Raw genomic sequence first — 21,759 nt, 5'->3', positions numbered from 1 at the left:
AGCCACCAGGGGAGCCCCCAATGGCATTTTACATGGCCATTAAAAAATCCTGGTCTTTAGAGAACTGGACATAACTCAGAGACAGGCTTTTCTCTTGTGATGTTAAGTGAAAAATAAAAACAAAAACTGGATGAGAAGTTACTTTGAAGATTGTTGCAACATGGGAAAAAGTAGATGGCATAATATTAAGCAAAAAAAAAAAGGAACAAATTTGCATCTATGCTATGATTTCAGATACGCACAAGTTAAAAAATGCATATCTACATACAGATGAGTACTGGTACAGAACATGGAAAAATTGAAATTAAAGGACAACAGTGTTTGCTTACAGGGCCTGGTTCAGAAACCATTGCCATTTCTGACTTTTGGCGATTGGTTTGTATAAACACATGTCTTGTTTATAGATATGCATAATTTGAATGTAAGAATTCCTGGTGGTGTCGGTGGATGGAACATGGAGGAACAGGGAGTTCTTGCAAACTCTCTGTTTCCTCCTTTCAAGCCAACCCATCACTGGCTGGCCCAGCACAAAGTTGTTACTAGGCTGAGAAGATATTTGCATGAACGAAGAGGCAGGGGGTATAAGGAGAAAGCAACCAGTGAACAGAGTTGGAAACCTAAATTCCAATTGTGGTTCTGGCCCTGATTTGGGTGTGACCTTAGATAGGCCCCATTCACTCTCCAGATCTTAGTTCCTCCACTTAGAACAGAATTAATAGTATTGTGTTATTGTTCAGAGCCTCACTTGATGGCTGACAGATAAGGAATGCTAAAGTGTTTTGCAATATTAAAAGAGATCAATAACTAAGTTGTTCACTGTCATTACCACCAGGATCACCATCAGAATCGTGACTACTTCACTACTCAATGTATGCCTGTCCCAATCCAACTTCTTCCTGAAGAAGTTTCCAGTTCTCACCTAAGTGCATCAGGGCCTCCTTGTCCCACGGCCAAGTTGCTACTCCTGCCAATTCCTCCTCTGAGGAGTTTGCAAAGAAGATATTGAGGTGCGTCGATCCATCCAGTCTAAGAATGTTCTTCATCTCATTAACATCCACGTATGCTCTGTAAGAGGAAAAAGAAGCTTGGCTGTCATTGCCATCCATAAAAAAAGGTACTATTCAAATAACAGGTACTCCCAGATTAACTGAGTCACACCATGTGCCAGGCACCTGGCTAAGCACTTTATAAACATGACCTCATTGACTTTCCCCAAAATATTACACAGTAAGTGAGGTGATCACATTGTACAGACAAAAAAAAAAAAATGTCCTTGTGAGTTTGAGAAACTTGAAGGTTTCTTAGCTTATGAACAATAGCAGCGTTCAGTTTAGAACCTCAGTCAATCTAAAGGCAACAAGTGTGTCCCTAGGGGCTCTGCTATATTGACTGATGACATAATACGGATATAGACCGAGAAGAGACCATGGAAGAGATCACACATATTCTAATCCTGGCTTCTTCTCTACTTCATTCACTATGGACCTTGGACCATTTATTAGGCAAACGCAAGCCACACTAGGAGGCCTGCTTTGCATCTCTATTCCCATCTGGCAAGGGGGTTTGGTCCAAAGTGATTAAACAGGTTGCCCAGAGTTGCAGAACTGGGTTTCAAGGTCAAGTCTGTCTGGCTTGGAAATATATGTTCTTTTCACTGGGGCACTATCTGCCTCCCACAGATGACTCTGCATTCTGTAAGCCTTTATTACTTTGTCCATAAAATAGGCCAAGGTATAGATCACATTGGAGGCAGCCATCATTGCAAAAACCTAGAATATATACTGATGCATTTGGAAAGTGAATTAATTCCGCACACTCTCATCGTCAGGTCTTTCACACACCGAACAAACATGTCAGACAGAGAAAGAAACGGTCTTTGGAAAGAGACTTGCATATCCCAGGTGCTTAATAAATAAGAACACTTCCCTTGTGGAGTACGACTCTCCCTTCACAACAGGAATTATAAAGCTTTGGGCCAGTCACAGATTTAGCAGATCACAGAGAGAGTTATCTTATCCCCTGTCTTGCTTCTTTCAGGTGGAGCTAGTGGTAAAGAACCCGCCTGCAATGCAGGAGATGAGGGTTCGATCCCTGGGTCAGGAAGATCCCCTGGAGAAGGGCGTGACTACCGACTCCAGCATCCCTGCCTGGAGCATACGAGAGCGTGGCGGGCTGCAGTCCATGGGGTCGCAAAGAGTTGGACCTGACTGAAGCGAGTTAGCACGCATGCGTGCATATTCTCTCTTAGGATACTTGTGAACAGCCAATAAGCATCTTTAGAGTAAAGTTAGAAATGAATCAATGAACTAAAACAAACATAAATAAGCAAGCAGTCAGCCTGGTGTAGTAGGTGAGATAAAGCCAGTGAGTAATGATCTTTAGTGGTTCAGAGGGTAAAGAATCTGCCTGCAATTTGGGAGACCCAGGTTCAATCCCTGGGTTGGGAAGATCCCCTGGAGAAGGGAATGGCACCCCACTTCAATATTCCTGCCTGGAGAATCCCATGGACAGAGGAGCCTGGCAGGCTATAGTTCATGGGTCACCAAGAGCCGGGCACAACTGAGAGACCAACAGTGATCTTTAATGTTTTCTGGGTCCTTCTCTGTGGCCTCTCACCACATGGATAATCACCTCTAATCTTCATTACACTGAGGTAGGTGGTATTGTTATCCCCATTTTCCAGAAGAAGAAAAAGAGGCTCGCGTAACTTCAGACATTGCTTGGGTCACACAGCTAGCTGGAAGTGCTTCCCTCTTCCACCACGCTGCCTCTCGAGGGTAGAGGGAGGGGGTGGGGGCTGGCACAGAGCCTGGCCAGCAAAACACTAATGATGCCGCCTTTCTCTCTTCTTCCTGGGGTCACAGAAGAAGCTCCCCACATGCGAAGCAGTAAAGTCAGAGGGCCCCAGCGGGGCCTGTGGGACCCTGTCTTCGCCTTGAGCCTCATATCACTCTGCTCCCGCCCCTGAGTTTCCCACAGTGTGCTGTCGGCAACGTCTTCCTCCCCCGTCCCCCCATCATCCATTATCCTCAGCGCCTTCACTCACGCTGCTCCTCTCAAGGACTCAGCTCCTCTGATGAACGAGTCCAACGTCTGTGCTGGCATCACTCCTCCAGGAAGCCTTCCCTGATTGCCACCTCACCTCTGTCTCTTCTACCATCTCTGTACCCCTCCACCTCCTATGAGCACGTGCACTCACGCCGCTCCAAATACTCCACTGGTCTGTACCTACCACTGTCTGTGGCTCCCTGAGGGCAGGGAATGTGCCTAATTCTTCTCTGTTTATCACCCAGTTCTCAGCACAGGGCTTGACCCTTGGCAAGCACTCAGGAGATCTGGATGGAGGGGAATTACATTGGAGAAAAGAGAATCTAAAGCGTTGAGGCCCCAGTCTCACCTGCAGCTTCCCTTCTATGAGGCTTCAGCTTCCTTATCAATGCACTGGGTTTAGGAACAGATGCCCAGTGCTTCATGGGGCATTTCTATGGGTCACGAACCTGTGCCTCCACTCTGGGGGAAGAGAATATGTCTGAAACCTACAGTGCCCTCCCGGCCCCACGTGTGATCAAGAGCCCATGATTAGTCATGGGACTATAATTTTTCCAGCTTTTCAATTACCAAAAAAAAAAAAGTTGCACATGTGTTGGAGATACAGGCAAGGCCTGGAGAGGTCACACCTGTGTCTAGGCTGAGCTGACCAGTAATTCCGAGGACAGAAGCTGAGACATTGACCCGGAATCTCACTGTTATACCTCTGCTCCCCTCAGCTTCTGAGCCGAGGAACCTCATGAGGAGTTTGAATGAGTCTTCTCTGTGATCTGAGTAGAAATGAGGAAGATTAAAGACAACACGCAGTAAGTTCTTGCTATATGCCAGCCCCTGTCCTAGCTATACCTGCTGTCTCACCTCTGTGCAGAATCTGAAGCCACAGGGCAGAGCGTGTAAGATGACCTGTTCTCAAGCCAAAGTCCTGGGTTTGAATCCAGCTCTTCCCCTGGATGTTTGGGTCCCCCTGGGTTATTTACTTAACTTCCTGTGTCCCCGAATCTTTATACAGAAGATAAAGATGCGAACAGTATCCACCTCATCGAGTTGGTCTGAGGATCTGGGACATTAATAAAGGAAGCGTAAAGGGCTTAGAATAATACCTCGCACGCAGAAACCCTGGGTAAATGTTTAGCCATTCCCAGTACTCATCCTGGTCCTACAGATGAAGGAACAGGGGTTCAGAGATCACATAAATACTGACAAGGCCAAGTCCAAATCTCCATGTGTCCAACTCTTCTCTCAACCTCACCCTCAATCCCGGGCCCTCTCAGGGCCACAGGGAAAGGAAACAACAAGTGGGAGTGGAGTGAAAACACCAGACACCGAGGCTTCCCTGCGTCGGCCCTTCCTGATTGATTATTTTTCAATTGATTTGCTTATTTCCATCTACCGCACTCTCGCACAGAGAACACACATGGCATTAGAGAAAGTCACCTCTTTGTCCCACAGCTCCAGGCTGAGAAAGCTTCAGGAGAGGAGGAGAAGGGTGGGGCAGGAGCAGGGAGATATTTTAATTGGTTGTTTATTCTGCTATAATTGCAGAAACCAATCTTTTCGGTGGGTGGTATTCATCCTGGCTCAAGGCAGATATGTGGGATATTAAATAAATAGACTCTCCCTTGCTTGTATATGGTTGTGGTTTTTTTTTTTTTCTAGTTTTCGTTTTTCACACTTTGAGAAGCTCCTGTTTCCCTAAAGAGATGGCCCCTTTCCTCTCCAGTTATTTTTGGGGGGACCCACGCAAAGGAGAATAGTTCTGTGGCTAAAAGATTTTCTTCTGCTAGCTCAGGTCTTCCCACCTGTTCAGAGCCAAGCTGGGTGTTTCCCCCCACCTGTTCAGAGCCAAGCTGCGTGTTTCCCAAAAGTATCAGGGGAAAATCTTGGGGACAGGAGCCCGTGTATTTAACTTCCTCCTGGTCCATCTCTTTAAGCTCTGTTGGACTTCCCTGGTGGCACAGTGGGTAAGAATCCACCTGTCAGAGCCGGGGACACGGGTTTGATCCCTGGTCCGGGAAGATTCCAGATGTCTCGGAGCAACTAAGTCCACGTGCCACAACCACTGAGCCTGCGCTCCAGGGTCCACAAGACGCAGTTGCTGAAGCCCCGCACACCTGGCGCCTGCGCCCTGCAGCCAGAGAAGCCCCGCCCCCACAGCCAAGGGCAGCCCCCACTTGCCGCAACTAGAGAAAGCCCGCGCACAGCAACGAAGACTAGGCACTGCCGAAAACAGTTCATTTTTAAGAAAAGGTTTGCTTACTCCCTTTGCAGACGGATGGAAGAGAGAGCACAGGGGGTCACACTGAGAAGGACCACTCAGAGTTGAGGGAGATGGGTGCTAAGAGGAGGAAAAGGATGTGCTGAGGGCCACTTGTTCTCCGTTTTGTTACCACGGGGAGGTTGGTCCCCTATGTATGCTCTAAATTGGCCAAATTTCTTTAAAAAAAGAAATTACCTCCCCCCAATTCATCTAAATCCCAAACTCTGTGTGTTTATTAATTTATGTGCAGGTTCTACTTGGCTGGACAGTAGATCTGGATCCACAGGCAAGTTGCTTCGCCTCTCTGAGTCTCAGCTTTAGCTCATGGGGCTACCAGAGGGCTGGACCGAGCCAGCTCAGCACCACCCTGGCACAGACCTCCGCCCAACACCCTGCATTTTCTGGTCTCCTATTATTTCTCTTGTTTCCTCCTGGTGGGAAAAGCCACCTCGGGGTCACTCTGGTCTCAGCCTGCAGTGTCTCATGCCTACCATTGAATCTTCTTCTTTCCACTAACCTCCCACTCATGTTCTTACAGTTTCCTTATCCCAAGAGCCTCTGGGTTTGCCCAGCGATGCCCGTTCCTGAAGCACGTCCATCAGTCTCTCTTCTCTGCCTTACAAGCTCTCGCCCTGAATCTTGGCCTCTTAAATTCTTACCTTCCCTGCTAAGCTCAGTTTACATGTACTACATGCCATGTGTCCGCTCCTGACCACTCTCCCCTGTAAGACAGGGAGATGATGTCCGCCCTTCAGGGCTGTCAGCAGGACTAGAGGCAGAAGAAAACATTCCTCCCACAGTGCCTGGCACATTTGAAGGCACTCACTGATTAGCCGAGGCTATTTGTATTGCGTTATTATTATATTAATTACAAGGACAATTATTAGCAACACCAAAATCAGCTGAAAATGATTTCACCCTCCTCAGAGGCTCCTAATTTTGATTCTAGTTTCTATTATCCTGCTCAGGATTATTGTCGCTGTACTTTCCATCAGTCTGCAATAAGCTTCAAACTTATAACTGCGTCTTTATCCTCTCTGAATCACCTACACCTTTCCTCCAAGATGCAGAGCTCTCTCTGGTTGGCAACTTTTGAGCACCTCTCTTGTAACCTTCGGAGAAGGCGATGGCACCCCACTCCATTACTCTTGCCTGGAAAATCCCATGGACGGAGGAGCCTGGTAGGCTGCAGTCCATGGGGTCGCGAAGAGTCAAACACGACTGAGCGACTTCACTTTCACTTTTCACTTTCATGCATTGGAGAAGGAAATGGCAACCCACTCCAGTGTTCTTGCCTGGAGAATCCCAGGGACGGGGGAGCCTGGTGGGCTGCCGTCTATGGGGTCGCACAGAGTCGGACACGACTGAAGCGACTTAGCAGCAGCAGCTTGTAAGCTTCCCAGATGGTGCAGTGGTAAAGAATCTGCCTGCCAACACAAGAAATGCAAAAGCTGCAGTTTCCAACCCTGGGTCGGGAAGATCTCCTGGAGGAGGAAATAGCTACCCGCTCCAGTATTCTTGCCTGGAGAATTCCATGAACAGAGGAGCCTGGTGGGCTGCAGTCCATGGAGTCGCAAAGAGGCAGACAAAACTAAGTGCCTGAGCACACACATATACACATACACTCGTAAACGGTGTAACTTCACAACATGATGAGGAAGTCCAGGAGTTAGGGAAGTGCAGTGACTTGCCCAATCAAGTAAGGAGTGGAAGGCCTCTAGTCACTAGCGTATGTATGATAGCATTTTTGTACCAACAAATAAAGTCACCTCTCCCTTTGAGGCGGGAGGAGCATAGTTCCTTGCAAGGGGGCACAGTGTGGAGAGTTAAGCGTGGGGAGGATTGTAGCATCCACTCTCCATTTCAGCTGCACACCCCTGTGCAGAACCTGATTGCCTGGATTTCTGGCCCATTCCCACTATGCTCAGCTGCCTAGGTTGCAGCTCTGAGTCCCCATCTATTCAGTGAGCTTGTGAACTACCAGCATTTTCCAAATTGAGGTCTATGGAAGGCTAAATCCACAAGAAGAAGAGGCATATTTAAAGGAAAAAAAGAGTTTCCAAGTCAGATGGCTTTAGGACATGCTCTGTTAAACAAGGTTCAATACATATATTTTTTTAATTGCAAGAATTTTCAGAGCCTTTAATATACAAAATGGGAGTAAGACAGAGAGCGTATGAAGTATTCCCAAACACATTTGACCATAATCCTTTTTCCCCCACCCTACCGCTGCCCTTGCCAAAAATCAAATAACAGCACAACCAACCAAGCTTGGGAAATGCTGGGCTAAGTTGGAAAGTCCCTTCTCCCTCAGAGCCTCTCCCGACTGCCTGTCAAGAGAGGTGTCTTGGTGTCTCTTTTCTTCCTGCGCAGCCCTTGTACCTGGCTCCTCCTGTGAGGGCTGTGGGTCCCCTGGAATGTCAGTTTCAGGATGGGGCCCAGCCAAGGCGTTCTCATGGCTTTTACCCTTCTGCCAGAACTACATTTCAAAGCCATGAGAGCAGCCCTGGAGGGAGATCAAAGCTCTCTCAACTCAACTGTCATTAGAATATTTTCTTTATGCATCTCACTCGCTCGTGAGTGCCAACAACATATTTCCTAAATGCACTGGCCTGAGATGGTACAACTCGGTAATAATCTCAATGAGAGGGCTGTCAGGGCCTGTTTTATTGAATGAGAAGCAAAAGGGAACTGCGTTCAAAATGCACAACAACAACAACAACAATCCCTCCAATGGAGTCATGAAAGCATCGAGTTTTTCCAGCTCTAGACTATATGGCACTAGCTTCCCTATTTTCAAGATGGTCAGAGGCAAGGTACAGTGAGCTCAGGTCAAGACTGTGTCTCTATTACCACTCAAAGCAAATGGACTCCCCACCGCAGAAGTGATGGCTGAGCTCTTTGAGGACTGCCAAGCCAAAGTCCTGCTCCCTGGCCCCTTGATGGGCACAGGCAGGTTACGGGAATGGTGCTGCCCACCTGTAAATACTGTCCATTTGAAGAGGGTTTGTCTGAGCTGCTCCTGGCTGAGAATGGGCTATTTCCAAGCTAGAGGCTCTTTCAACGTTAAGGGGAAGCACAGCAGAGTGCTACAGAAAAACTCATCTTTTTTTTACAGTGAAATTTCTTTAAATATGACAGCATAGTGTTTACCCACTCAATGGACACAATTTGAGCAAACTCTGGGAACTAGTGAAGGACAGGGAAGACTGGCATTCTGTAGTCCATGGGGTCACAAAGAATCGGACACAACTTAGCGACTGAACAACAGCAACAACATTTAAATAGAATACCTTAGATCTTTATTCTCCTGAAGCCTATGTAGAGAACAGTCTTACACAGTAAAACTCTGTTAATTACATGATTAAATGTTCTCGGATGGATTTCTAGATAGAAATGTTCGGGACTTAAATCTATTCTTCATGCAATAATATGACAGTGGGGTATACATATGGCAAAGTCATACATACGTATTCACTAGTTTCTTTTTGTATTCACTATTTTCTTCTGGCATTATACACCAAGACCTACCTAACTACTGTCATCCCTGGCCTTATTTTTCTTTTAAAAAAAAGCCATATTTTAAGACAGAGATAGAATACGGTTCAAATCCTCCCTCTTCTAGCAAGTGACCCTGTGACCTTGGAGAAGGGACTCAATCTCTCTGAACCTCAGTTTCCCTATCTGTAAAATGGGGGTTTTAAAATTCAACTTAGAAATGGGAATATAAAAATCCAAAGGGGTAATACACAAGAAAGTCCCTAAAAGACTGCTCTACTCATGAAAAGGCCCTTAGATGTGCAACTTTATTTAACTCGCTCATGGAGCTAAGGGGCTTCCCTGGTAGCTCAGTGTTAAAGCATCTGCCTGCCATGCAGGAGACTGCCCATAAGGCAGGAGCCACAGGTTCAATCCCTGGGTCAGGAAGATCCACTGGAGAAGGAACCCACTCCAGTATTCTTGCCTGGGAAATCCCATGAACAGAGGAGCCTGGCAGGCTATAGTCCATGGGATCTCAAGAACTGGGTAGGACTTATTAATTACACCACCACCATCACTATGGATCTAGAGGAAACTGGTCTTGGATCCCAATGTTTATCGTGTCTCCTTTCCATCAGTGTACCCTGGTTCCATCACTGGACCTATGTGTTTATCTTCCTCATAGGCAGCTGCCCCATTTCTACAACTCACAGAAAAAGTCCTATAACACTGCCCATTTCCAAATTCTGATTGCAGCCTGTCATTCCCATGGAAGATCTCAAGTCCGTGAGGCACTCCTCCACTTTTAGAACACACCAGACCATTTGAAAGCGATTATCAAATATAAAGATCAAAGCCACTCAACGCAAGTCATTAAAACAAGATAAACCTCAGAATGTTTATTGCATCCATATCCTTGTTCCAAATAACAAGCTTTCTCCAAACTGTGACCAGTTCTAAAACCTGGATGTTGTACTTTTACCCCAAGGGGCCTAATGATCTGGACTTGATTCTCCTGCTCAGTTTCATTGTCAGAAATGCCTAAATCTGCCCCTCTTGTGTGTGAGAAGAGGTAAAGAGAAAACACTTGAAGAGTTGATTTAAATTCTCAGAATCCTGAATGATTGGTTTCAAAGATAATAACTCTTATATGGAAGCTTGACATGCAATCTAAGAAAAATGCAACAGCAGCAATCAAAGATCAATTGAAAATTGATCATTTTTTAAATTCTTTTATTGAATGAGTCATTCTTTCATTATCTATCCTTTAGCCTCCCTCCCTTCCGGTCTGCCTGCCTTCATTCTTTCCTGCTTAACTTCCTTTCTCCTTGCATATGATTCATTTTTTTTCTCTTTCATTCGCCAATGCTTATTGAGATTATATCATATACTATACTTTAAGCTAGAAGTTGGGCATAAAATATGAATGAGAAACACTTTCCTCTGTCAAAGAACTAGCGGTTTTATGAACGAAGCAGGACAAATTATCAGATGATCGCAACACGATGTGATAATACTAATAAAACCTACCATTTGGGGGAGTTTACTATTATACACACTGGCACTGCTTAAGTCCTTTTTTAAATTGTCTCTTTGAAGCTTTACAAAAACCTTATGTGTGAAGTATGAGTATTCCCAGACTTGCAGGGGAAGAAACTAGGGTTCAGTGTTGGGGGACACCACTTTCCCAAGACCCTCCTTTGCACTCACAGGATGTAAGTCACACAGTACAACCTGTAGTCTCCTGGATCCCACACACTCTGACCATTGGTCTCTTACCTTTGCCTCTGATAAGTGTTACGAAAGAGCGAGTGCTGAGTGTGATGGAAGAACAGAGGGATGGCATTTACCCAGGTGAAGGTGGGGGGGGAGATACCATTGTGGTTTTCACAACCTTGGACCAAGTGTGGGAGACAGAGCAAAAGGCGCCTGGAAACACATAAGAAGAAGAGGACACAGCAAGTCCTCTGGTTTCAAAGCTGGGACCATGGGAGTGATTTCACAAGAGGCAGCTGGCGGGGTCAGCAATGGCCATATCAGGAAGGGCCTTGTACACCAGGCTGTGGAGGATGGGCAAGGTTCTGCAAGCTTTAAGCAGACCCTGGCAGACTTTTATGGAAGAGAACAAAGCAATCTGGTTCATGTTTTCCAAAGAGCTTTCTGGAGGAATGTGGAAGATGGACTGGAAGAGGGATGAAAGTAAAGGCATCGGCAGTGGCTTGCAGAAATTCGGTGGATGTGAGCATGTCTAAGGAGAGGTATTTACGCTCAAGGATCATTTGCTGTTTGGTGGGGTCACGAGTGAGAGCAGGTGAAATGATGGGTCCAGGTTCTGATGAGGTCTGCTGGAGCGTTGCTCTTTCATGACTCTCAGATTCTGTATATTAGCCGCCCAGTCCCATCCCCCACTGCTGCCGAAAACTCTCGGTCCACCAGCTCTGTTTTTCTGGGGCTGTCATGTCACGTGGAAGGTCAAAGTCCACGCCCAGGAAAATCACGGGCCTGCAGAATGGGATCCTAATGAAACCAGGAGATGGGTGGGATTGAGAATCCTGAGGACATGGACAGGAAGAGAAGAGGGTGCTGGTTCAGAGAGGCATGGAGGATCAATGGACAGGTTCTCAGATCTCTGGATCATCTTAAAAGTTGATGTGAAAGTAGCAATCTCTCATTCTGACAAATAAATACAGTATTCAAAAGGTGAAACTTCCATACATGCTGTCCCCCATATCATGAAATAATGGGTACTGATGTAAGACTCTAAAAGAAGGAATAAATAATCTCAGAATAAAGGACACCGATTTAAAAGGAATACCTTTTATCAGGAACTACTCAGCTCCTTTTTTTTTTTTTTTTCATTTCTCACCCTGAAAAAGGCTTCTAGAGACTTGTGGAGCAGAAGGCAGAGTGTCAGACACCTGGTTCCTGGTAAGCTCAGCTCCACTCACTTGGTTAATGTGCTCCATCCTCCCAGATCCAGCCTAGAAGCGACTCTGACCCCTGATGAGTCAGATACCCACCCTTGCTTCCCTCAGCACCTTGGACTTCTCCACAGCAGTGCTTCTCCAACTAGCTACTTATTTACCCGCAGGAAATTCCTTGAGGGCAGAATCACACCTATCTTGTGAAACGCTCCTTGTAACCCCAGCACCTCACACAGGCCTTGCACATGGCAGACATGGCCCCCCCTCCCCCGCCCCCCACCACCTCCCACACACATGAAGGACCATCACTCTCCTAACATCTTCTCCTGGGGTTCTACCATCTCTGCTTTGATAGCCCCAGGGACTCCGAGTTTCCTGATTTTCAGGGAAATCATGAAACTTGAAGAATCCCCTGAACTGTAAGAAAGACCAACAGTTGAACTGTGATGGTGTGTTCAAAAGTAGGAGGACAGTGATATGGTGATTGCACGTCGAATCATTGCTCTCACAACAGTAACGCACAGTTCCAGGGCCCTCAGCTATCTCTCTCCATCCTCTCACTTTCTTCTTAGAGGATCAAAACCACAATTGATAAATAATACAACTGACCACACTGAGAAGGATATACACAGCTCGCCGACAGCCCTGTGGTTGGTCTTACACTTGATGTTCAGTTAAATAAAGACAAATTGCCTCTGTGTTGCAAGCTCTAGCAGCCACAGAATTCTAAGGACAGGCAGCAATCTCACTAGACTCTGTTGTTTCACTCTAATTTTTAACCATTTAAAATTTAAGTGATGTGAAGATTGACCCCACACATTTATAGTTGGGCAGATCTGAGCAAGAATTAGACATTATCTTCAATGTGAGCCAATATGGCAGCTTCTGGGTGTTCGTCTGGGCCCATACACATCACCTTGCTGTCGTTGTTCAGTTACTCAGTCGTGTCCGACTCTCTGTGACCCCGTGGACTGCAGCACGCCAGGCTTCCCTGTCCTTCACCATATCCTGGAGTTTGCTCAAACTCATGTCCATTGACTGAGTCAGTGAGGCCATCCAACTCTCTCATCCTCTGTTGCCCCCTTCTCCTCCTGCCCTTAATCTTTCCCAGTATCAGCTGAAGCTGAATGGTTCTATGAAGACCTACAAGACCTTCTAGAACAACAGCAAAAAAGATGTCCTTTCCATCATAGGGGAGTGGAATGCAAAAGTAGAAAGTCAAGAGATACCTGGAGTAACAGGCAAGTGTGACCCTGGAGTACAAAATGAAGCAGGCAAAGGCTAACTGAGATTTTTGCCAAGAGAACACGTTGGTCATAGCAAACGCCTCTTCCAACAATACAAGAGACAGATCACCTAACCTTAGGCAAATCATAGACACATCTAAAGTAAGAACTACCCAGTCATTCTAGGAGATGAGTGTCATCTCTCAGAGATCCATACCATCCCTGCATGATCCTGCACAAGCCTAGTTAGTAACTTCCACAAACTTGGGTCTCTTGAGGGATTAAAAAAAGAGACAGCTCTCCAAGGGTCATGTGAAAGTCAGGGTTCAAACATGGGGAATTAACGCTGGAAAGTATGACTCTCTACGTCAGGCTGTCGAAAATAGACTTAAATTCAAATTGATTTTTGGAAAGAGGATGCCACGTTCGGGGCCTGAGGGAAAAGAGAAGAGCAGAGGTGCAGACTGCCCAAGGTGGAGCTCTTTCTTGAGGCTTCTACCGGGACCTGGGTGACAGTGGGAGGGTTTTTTTTTCAGCTTGTCACAGAGTATAATTGTTCCCTCATCGCTGCTCTCTACATGTCGTGCTCAATTAGACACGGGGCCTGGCAGACAATTTGAAGGTAGGGACTGTCTCTCATTTCCCTGAATGGCCCCAGTGTCAATGTGTTTGCACTTTTCAATAGTCAGCACCTCCCCCTTCCATTTTTTTTTTTTTTCCCCCTCTAGCCCCAGTCCCTACAAGCCTGGACTATAATGCCTAAGCAGGCAACAGTTCTCAGAGCTCATCTGTCCCAGTCCTCCCATTTCACAGAGGCAGAATTTGAAGTCAGAGAAGCGACTTATTCCGTTCTGGCTTTGAAGTTACTTGGAAGGATCTAGTCACTTCCTTCCACATGCTCTGCCAATCCACAGGCAAACTCCCTCATGTCTGCCTTCCCCCAACTCTGGAAGATTCTAAGACACTCCAGGCTTGTGGAGTGACAGTCACCACTGCCCTCGGTGGCCATCAACACGGGTCATTAGCGAGATGACAAGCTCAAGTCTGAGAGCTGTGGCTGGCTGGCTGAGCTCCAAAAAGGCTGGAATCAATGAACATCAGAAGCTTGAAACGGAGGACACAAACCCCCTCACCTTCCACCCATCATCACCAGATCCACAAAACGACATAGACTCTGGGAAAGAGGGAGAAAGAGAAGCAGAGAGGGATGGAGAAAAAGCAAACACCCCTCCATAAATATGAAGAAACAGGAGCCTCTTCAATGCCTACAGACAAACCCGTGACCTACACGCTGCTGTCCACACAGTGCTTTTGTGTCTGCAGAAGGTGAGAGTGGAGGTGGGGGGTGTTCCCTCTCAGGAGGTGGAAAACCGGCCAGCTGCAAGCAGGCAGGTACAAGCTGGGCTGAAATCAATTGAGGGAAACGTGTTTCACGGAAACAAACTGTACCGGTGTCTGTTCAGCCCTTCCTCACAGTCCGGCCGCTCCATCTCCTAACCTGAAAGGGTGTCTGACAGCGCTGAGGCCGTCATAAGTGCTCAGTGTCACCAGCGGATGGAGGAAAGAGAATGAGAGTGCTGACCGAGCCAGGCACAGGGTGCAGAAAACCCAGCCGCCTCCCACTGAGGCCCTCAAAAGGGCACCACGCGCTCCATTTGTCTGTCCAGGGCACTGCGGGTGGAAACATATGTCTAGGAAAGGGTGAGAGAGGGAGCAGCCCCCGCCTGGTGGGGCCTCCCCAGTGTGTCTAGGAGGAAAGGGTCCAACCTTCACCTGTAAACGCTCAGGTGGGCGTGCTGTGGCCAGATCCCCAGGCGCAGGCAGAAGACCAGCTCCACCCTACCCTGCCCAGTGGGTCCTGAGAGCCTCGGGGGCACCGGCCTGGCTCCCTGCCCCCTCCCTAGGATGCTCACAGGTGGGAATTTCTTGGTAGGATCCTGGGACCCCGACAGGCCTGTGTTTTTCGGTGGGAATGCATACACTCCATGTGACCTGCTGCCTAACTCTTGGGAAAATGAATATATTAGCACTTCGTACATGCCGGGCTTTGGGAGTAAAGGAAATCTTTTAAAAACAGAATCAACAGGTGTCAAAATCCAAGAGCCCTCGGCAGTACGGAGTGAATAGGTCACATCCAACTCCCAGTCCAGCCTGGAGGTTCTAGCAAGGGGGCTCAGGATCTGAGAGGGGCTAGGAATTTGGGGATGTGCATGTCAGAGGTCAGAAGGTTTCCCAGAGACAGAAAATCTCCAACCAACCATTGTTACTTTGAGAGGTCACTAAGTCCCAGGTGCTGTTTGAAAGGGTTGACCGGGTATACTTTTGTGACATCCTCTAAAACCACCCAATGTTACTTTCATTCCTGGTTTTACAGAGGAGAAAACTGAGTCTCTGATCATGGAAAAGACTAGTCAAGGTCACAGAAAGAGTAAGTGGCTCGATTCACATCCCATCTGTCTCTGAAACTTGTGTTCTTATTTATTTTCTGGACTGCCCGATCCCTCACTCTTCCGCAATGTCTCGAGCGTCTTATTAATCACATCTTCAGGGGCCACAAGCAATCCTTCTGCTCTCTATCACCCCTCTAGTCTGCTCTCAAAGAACAAAGTCATGGGTGTTCATGGGTCACAGACAGAACCTGTGAGTCAAGGTGGGCTCTGTTCAGAAGAAAAGCATGAGGAAATCTCAGACTGAATCAGAGGACGCCAGACCACGTGGACCAGGGGGCCTGGATGGGGTGTTTGTATATCTACACTCAGGCACACATGTGGGCTGGACACGGTCGAAAAATCTAGGACCTTCGACTGAATCAGTGACCCACCCACTATGACCCCCCTCAACACTGAGGGGATCACTCCCTGTTGCAGAGATGTATTCTCTAACATAGACATCTGGAGTGTTTTCAAAGTAAACTAGTGTGTGAGCTCAATGAATTTGATAGAAGTTATGTGGTCTTCATTTAAAAAACCAATTCTGTGGTCAGTCCTCAAAAAAAAAAAAACAAAAGTATTTTACGAATGGAAGTAATCTGAACAAATGGCCTCAGTGTGTGCACTGCAGTTTCAGCCAGACCTTCTTTATGAGCCTGCAGCCTCCGTAAGACAAAGATGGTAGAAGAGGAGCCCACGTGTGCCTGGGGGCAGGGAGGGGAGCCTCCCAGCACCTACTATGTGCCAGGCACTGGCCCAGGTGCTTCACACACCATGGCTCCATTTAAATTTCATGACATGCCACACCCAACTGTGACCGTTGAGAACCCAAGTCACTGTTATTGCAAGATGGGCTGAGGCAGACAAAGAACCAAGACCCAAGCTCTGGTCAGTCTCCAACACCCCTCATTTCTCCATTCCACCAGGCTTGACTGCTGTTATTGCTTTAATGAATGTTAGTCATGTTAAATAAACTCTGATATTCTGATTATAAAATTCCAAGCAATTTCTCTTACATGATTACTGGAAAAGAATGAACAAAGTTACAGAAAAAAACAACAATGCTTTCTTTCATCTGCATGCTGGTTAACTCTTCCCAGAACTCTTTTTGAGATGTTATTTTGTGTGACCCTCGAGGCAGTTGTGTGATCCTGGCGGTCAAATACCATTATTACTATTTTTCCCTTTGGACAGATGTGGAAACGGAGGCCCGATGGGATTAAGACACTTGCATAGCTAAGAAGCTGCCACGTCAGGGCTCAGATCTGTTTCCCCTGAATTCTTCTTTCATTCTTTCTAAGTTGGATTGCGGGAGGTTTATAATCTGATGATCAAGAGAGAGCATCTACCAGCATGAAGCCTCAAGCATCTACCCCACCTGTTTCTTATACCTCCCCACACCTGCCCACCTCCATCTCTCTGCTCCTATCTTGCTCTTTTCTTCCACTCCAGCCCCTACAAATGCTGGAAGCCTGTTTGTATACCTTCTCTGCCAGAAAACTTTTCCTGATTGCTCCTGACTGCCATGAATCTGCCTTTTCTCAGAGCTCATGTCTTATCATCTGTTCATCTGTCTGGTTCATTTGGAAGTGAATCATCTGCTCTCCTGCCATCTCTTGAATGACTGTAACAAAATGTCATTAAACCACAGCATATAGATACCCTGAGGACATGGATCATATCTTCGATCCCTAGGGCATTTCTCACAGTCCCTTGGATATCAAAGTCTCTCACCAAAATATGGATGATGAATAAGAACACAGCCTTCCTGAACAGAGTGCTTCCAAGTTGCCAGCTGCTAAGACATCAGGGCAACAGGGGGCACTGAAATGCCTCGGGAGGGAGAAACGAGACCCGAGGACTTTTGCTCTGCTTGGCCCCTCTCTCTGTGAGGCCTGGGTCAGCACTGCCCCTTTAGGGAGCTCGCCACTCCTCATCTATGGGCACAGGGGCTGGACCGCTCCACCACTCACTGCAGCTCAGAGAGTCCCTGATTCCACGCAACTGTGTTAGACATGCAGGGAACGGAAGAGAAGAAACTGCATGTTCTGGGAGATCGTTCTAGAAAAGAAGTAAAAAAAAAAAACAAAACGCAATAAAGGGCCTCATTAGAAGGCAAACCATCTACTGGCCTCAGATAAAGGGCAGGAGAAGAGACTGAGGAGGATGACAGACACTAGCAGAGGGGTCATGTAGACTACCTCGAGGCTTATTCCAGCCCTTTCCAAAGATTCCAGCAACACCCACTTGGGTCCAAAAAAACAAAGCATGGCCCCTGGGGAATGCCCTTGTTACATTAAAAATAATAATGCAGAGAAGACAAAGAAAAGGTTTCCCTGGGAGCCATCATCAGGGAGGTCTCCTTGTACCTACCTGTCCTATTTATTCCACAGGAACAGGTGTTCAAGTGCAGCTCACCTAAAGATGCCAGAGCGCGCAGCTAGAGGGTCCACCAGGAACCTGGTGGATGTGTTGCAACACCCTCTCACCGTGAACTGTGCCCAGCCCAAAGTGTCAACTGCCCCTGGGTTTCCTGATACCGGGGACTTCCATTAACAGCCAGGTTTCTCATTTCATTTATAAAAAGATGCACCAAGTACATTCTAACCTGTTTGCACACATTTCTAATGGCTGCAAATGAAGTCCTGCCTACCTGGCTTGTCTCCATGACCAAGTCACTGGACTGTCTTTTTATAACTGTCCAGTCCAATAAAAAGACCTGTGCTTCCCCTCCAAGACAGCCCGTCTTAGCTGAGACTGGGGGGGTCCTTCTTTCATACCAGGGATCGCGATGTCTTGTTTGCTCATCTCTCTTATCCACTGGATAAGAGAAAGAAAGAAAGTGAAGCTGCTTAGTCGTGTCCGACTCTTTGAAACCCCATGGACTGTAGCCCGCCAGGCTCCTCCATCCACGGGATTTTCTAGGCAAGAATACTGGAGTGGGTTGTCATTTCCTTCTCCAGGGGATCTTCCGACCCAGAGATCGAACCCAGGTCTCCCACATTGCAGGCAGACGCTTTACCGTCTGAGCCATCAGGGAAGCCAGGATTATCCAGGGATGGGGCTGGCACAAAGGCAGCATTCAACTTTTAAAGAGAAAAGAAGGCAAAATAGGAAGGAAGGAGGGAGGGAAGGAAGAAAGTAAGGAGGGCCTGAAGAAGTGAAAGAAGGGAGAGAGGCAGGCTAGAGTTTTTCACAAGATAAACTGAACCCCTTTCTGCTTATGCTCCGGACCCCAGCCATACTGAGTGACTCCGTATTCCACAAGCCCTTCCTCATCCCATCCCTCCCCCGAGCCCCTGCTGAGGTTGCTTCCTCTTGGTGGACACTCTTTCTCAGTGTTCTGTTCACTCATCCACATCCACTCCCCAGCCCTCTTCTTTGTGCATAGCCTCACTCAGGTGTCCTTATCCTGGCCTCCTAACAAGGGAAACCCATGGCCAGTCTGGCTCTAAAAGTTCTGCAGTGGCTCATGGACACCCAGAGTTCTCATCTGATTCTCTTCCAAACTCCCTCATCTCAGCATTTCACGACCCCAAATGCTCAGGAGAAGAGAGCAAGGTCAGAGAGTAGGGGAGCAGGTATCCATGAAAGGCAAGAACGTCAGCACAGTCCTGAGAAGCTGCATCACAGCAGATGACCGGGCCTCGGAAACCTAGAGGATCCTTAACCTCACTCTGACCACTAATGGACTGTGTGAGCTTAGGCCTCAGCTTCCCTCTATGGGGGAAGCAGGCTTTGGACCCACTGATCTCTGAGGCTGTTTCTAGGTCTGACATCTGACATCGTTTCAATGTCTTCTGTAGCCTTCTGCTAGGACTGGATGCTCTTCGTAACACATGAACTCCTGAGAACATGGACTAAGGAGGCCCAAGAATTAGTAGGTAAAGAATGACTTCGAATGTGTTAGAAGAAACGGTAATTCTCTGATGGAGTCTGCACTGCTGTATCACTGCTGGATCTTATTTTACTCGAAGGAACTGCTACATAAACTATCAGGATGATGAATTTTACTCAGTGCCACTCTAAGTAAGCTGTGCACGAACCGCTTCTCATTAGTCTATGGCACAATGAGTACAGAAGTGGAGAGCCAGCATTTAGAAACTTTCAGAGAACTCTGACACTGCTTCACCATTCCTGGGGATACTTCATTCATAGCAGTTCATTTTTGTTGTATGTTACAAAAGAATTGGTTAGCAACAGAGAGGAAACAAAACTGGTTCTCTACCATAGACTGAGAAGTAGTAATTGAAATATTATCTTTATTGATTTTACCCAATGAGAGAGAGAGAGGGAGGGTGGGAGGCAGGCAATGCAGGAACATACCTTATGTATAAAGCAAGTTCACCTCTTCATGAAAAATCATCAAGACAATGTCACTCTAATTTTCTATTACAGGTGTCATCCTTCTTTCCTAGCTCCCTCTCTCCCTTTCTTTCCTTTTTCATTCATTTCTTCCTCCCCGCTTCCCTCCCTCTTTTTTTTTTTTTTTAAAGTCACAAAGCAAGTATTTTCTCTGCAAACTTCCACAGGTTTCTCTCTGCACACAGGAGAGCTGATTCAGCCAGAATGTCGTGCCCCTCCAGCTTCATCAGGAGGTGAAACATCCCTGGTGGGGCTCCCTGGGGCACAGCACTTTCCAGCCAGCAAACATACAGGCCCTGGTGTGAGTGGTCACAGCGCTGGCCAATGGCTGCTCACGGATATTCTGGACATGCAGTCCCGTGACTTAGAAAAGAGCAGGCCGCTGGCACCTGCCGGCCCGGTCTGCTGATGGTCAGCTCTCTGGAACCTCGGGCCCCGCGGCCCCAGCACCCCAACCACAGAGGTCAGCTGCCCTTGGTCCTGACCCAATCATACTCAGCAGTTTTCTCCCAAAGGCTTTACGAAAGCCACCTCGCCAGTCACTCCTGCTTTTTGACTCTGCCTCTCACTGCTCCTTGGATTTCAAAATACCTCCCTTCCATGGGAACTTTGGAGTCAACAGAGCAAGACTCAAATGTAAGCTCTCTATGCCTTAGCTGAGTGACTGGGGGTCAGTCCCTTCCTTCTTCTGAAGCCTGGATTTCCTTCTGCAAAGTAGGGATAAGGGTGCTCACCTGCCTGGCACTGGGAAGGTGCTGAACAAACACTTGGTGCATGAGTGAATGAATGGGTAAATGGACAAACAGATAAGTGGCTTCCAGTATTCCTGGTGCTTCATCTATCCTCCCACGCCCACACTCCCTGGGCACCCCAGGAACTCCTGGGGTCTGGCTCAGGAGAGCATACATCACATTCATCTCAGAAGTCCTACATTTGTGATTTAGCCAAATGTCTTTCCTGACCTGGGACCTTGGTTGAGTCATTTCACTCTCTAAGGCCCTATCAGTTAAATACAAAATGCTAACTCTGTTCAGTCATTCTCATCAAATGCCATCAAAGCCTAACTAGAGCAGAGATGAAAGTGCATTGTGACCTGGAAGGAACCTGCCACACACCAAGGCTTTTCCTACATGGGCTGCTCCCATCTCTGAGCCAAGGTGAGAGTCCAGGGGCCCGCCTGGTGCCAGAAGGCTGAGCTGACGTGCTCTCTGGCTTGGGGCCAGGCATGACATTCTCTTGCCAGCATTGTCATTCCTCTGCACATAGGTATTTTGTCAGTGCATGGGAGGCCCTTGCTCTTGTGAAAGAGACATAAAGAGAAGAGTCAGCAGAAAACCCACAGAGGTTGGCAAATGAGCCAACCAATCAAGCCGTCAGCAAGGCCAGGGTTCTGTGAGCTGGAGAGAATGGAAAAGCTCAGCATGAATCTGGGAAGTCAGGAAAGTGGGTGTAGACTGTCTCTCTGACTTAAAACTAGTCTCCCTGGGTCCCACATCAAATGGTGATCACCTATGGTCCACCTCTGCGTGTTTTGGGGGGCTGCTGGTCACAGTTGTAGTACAAGGCACAGGCTAAGTCAGGCATTAGACAGAAAATCTGCCCTCCTCCCTTTCCACCCTCTTCTCAGCAATGTGTGAAGCTCCTCTGCCTTGAGTATCCTCCTTCTCCCTCAACTCAATCTACTCAATCTCTGATGTCCAAACCATACCTAAGCTTTCCCTAAAATGTTCAAGCTGCAAGTCAGCTGTTCCCCGTTGACCTCCTATGCATGCTACATGCTGCCTTTCATTGTTCAAGAAACAGCAGATGCACTTATTGAGAGGTAGTTGCCTGCTAACCCCTAGAAGAGACTTGCTTTGCCTGCCCTCATTTGATCCTCAAAGCAACTTCATAAAGTAGGTGCCACTGTCGTTCCCATTGTACAGACGAGGACACAGCTTGTAAGAGGTCACAAAGTAAGGGAAGAGACCTGAACCCAGGATTCTTGCCTGGAAAATCCCATGGACAGAGAAGCCTGGCAGGCTACAGTC

At 47.4% G+C, this 21,759-nt stretch overlaps 1 protein-coding gene and 1 long non-coding RNA gene across 2 annotated transcripts in view; both read right to left on the bottom strand.

Moving 5' to 3' along the window:
* PAPPA (pappalysin 1) overlaps nt 1-21,759 on the bottom strand; it is a 263,068-nt gene that overhangs the window by 205,458 nt on the left and 35,851 nt on the right. Inside the window, exon 4 of the mRNA XM_040238522.1 lies at nt 920-1,065. Coding sequence (XP_040094456.1) covers nt 920-1,065 — 146 coding nt within the window. The remainder of the gene's footprint in view (nt 1-919; nt 1,066-21,759) is intronic.
* Nucleotides 4,703-5,034, bottom strand: LOC120864617. Its single transcript, XR_005721205.1, has 2 exons — nt 4,881-5,034; nt 4,703-4,847 (listed from the first exon to the last, which is right to left on the bottom strand). It is a non-coding gene; the product is annotated as an uncharacterized LOC120864617 (long non-coding RNA).

Source organism: Oryx dammah, unplaced genomic scaffold (genome assembly GCF_014754425.2).
Source record: "Oryx dammah isolate SB20612 unplaced genomic scaffold, SCBI_Odam_1.1 HiC_scaffold_1, whole genome shotgun sequence".
NCBI lineage: Eukaryota > Metazoa > Chordata > Mammalia > Artiodactyla > Bovidae > Oryx > Oryx dammah.
The sequence above is the reverse complement of the archived record's forward strand: the minus strand, read 5'-3'. Positions and strand labels throughout refer to the sequence as shown.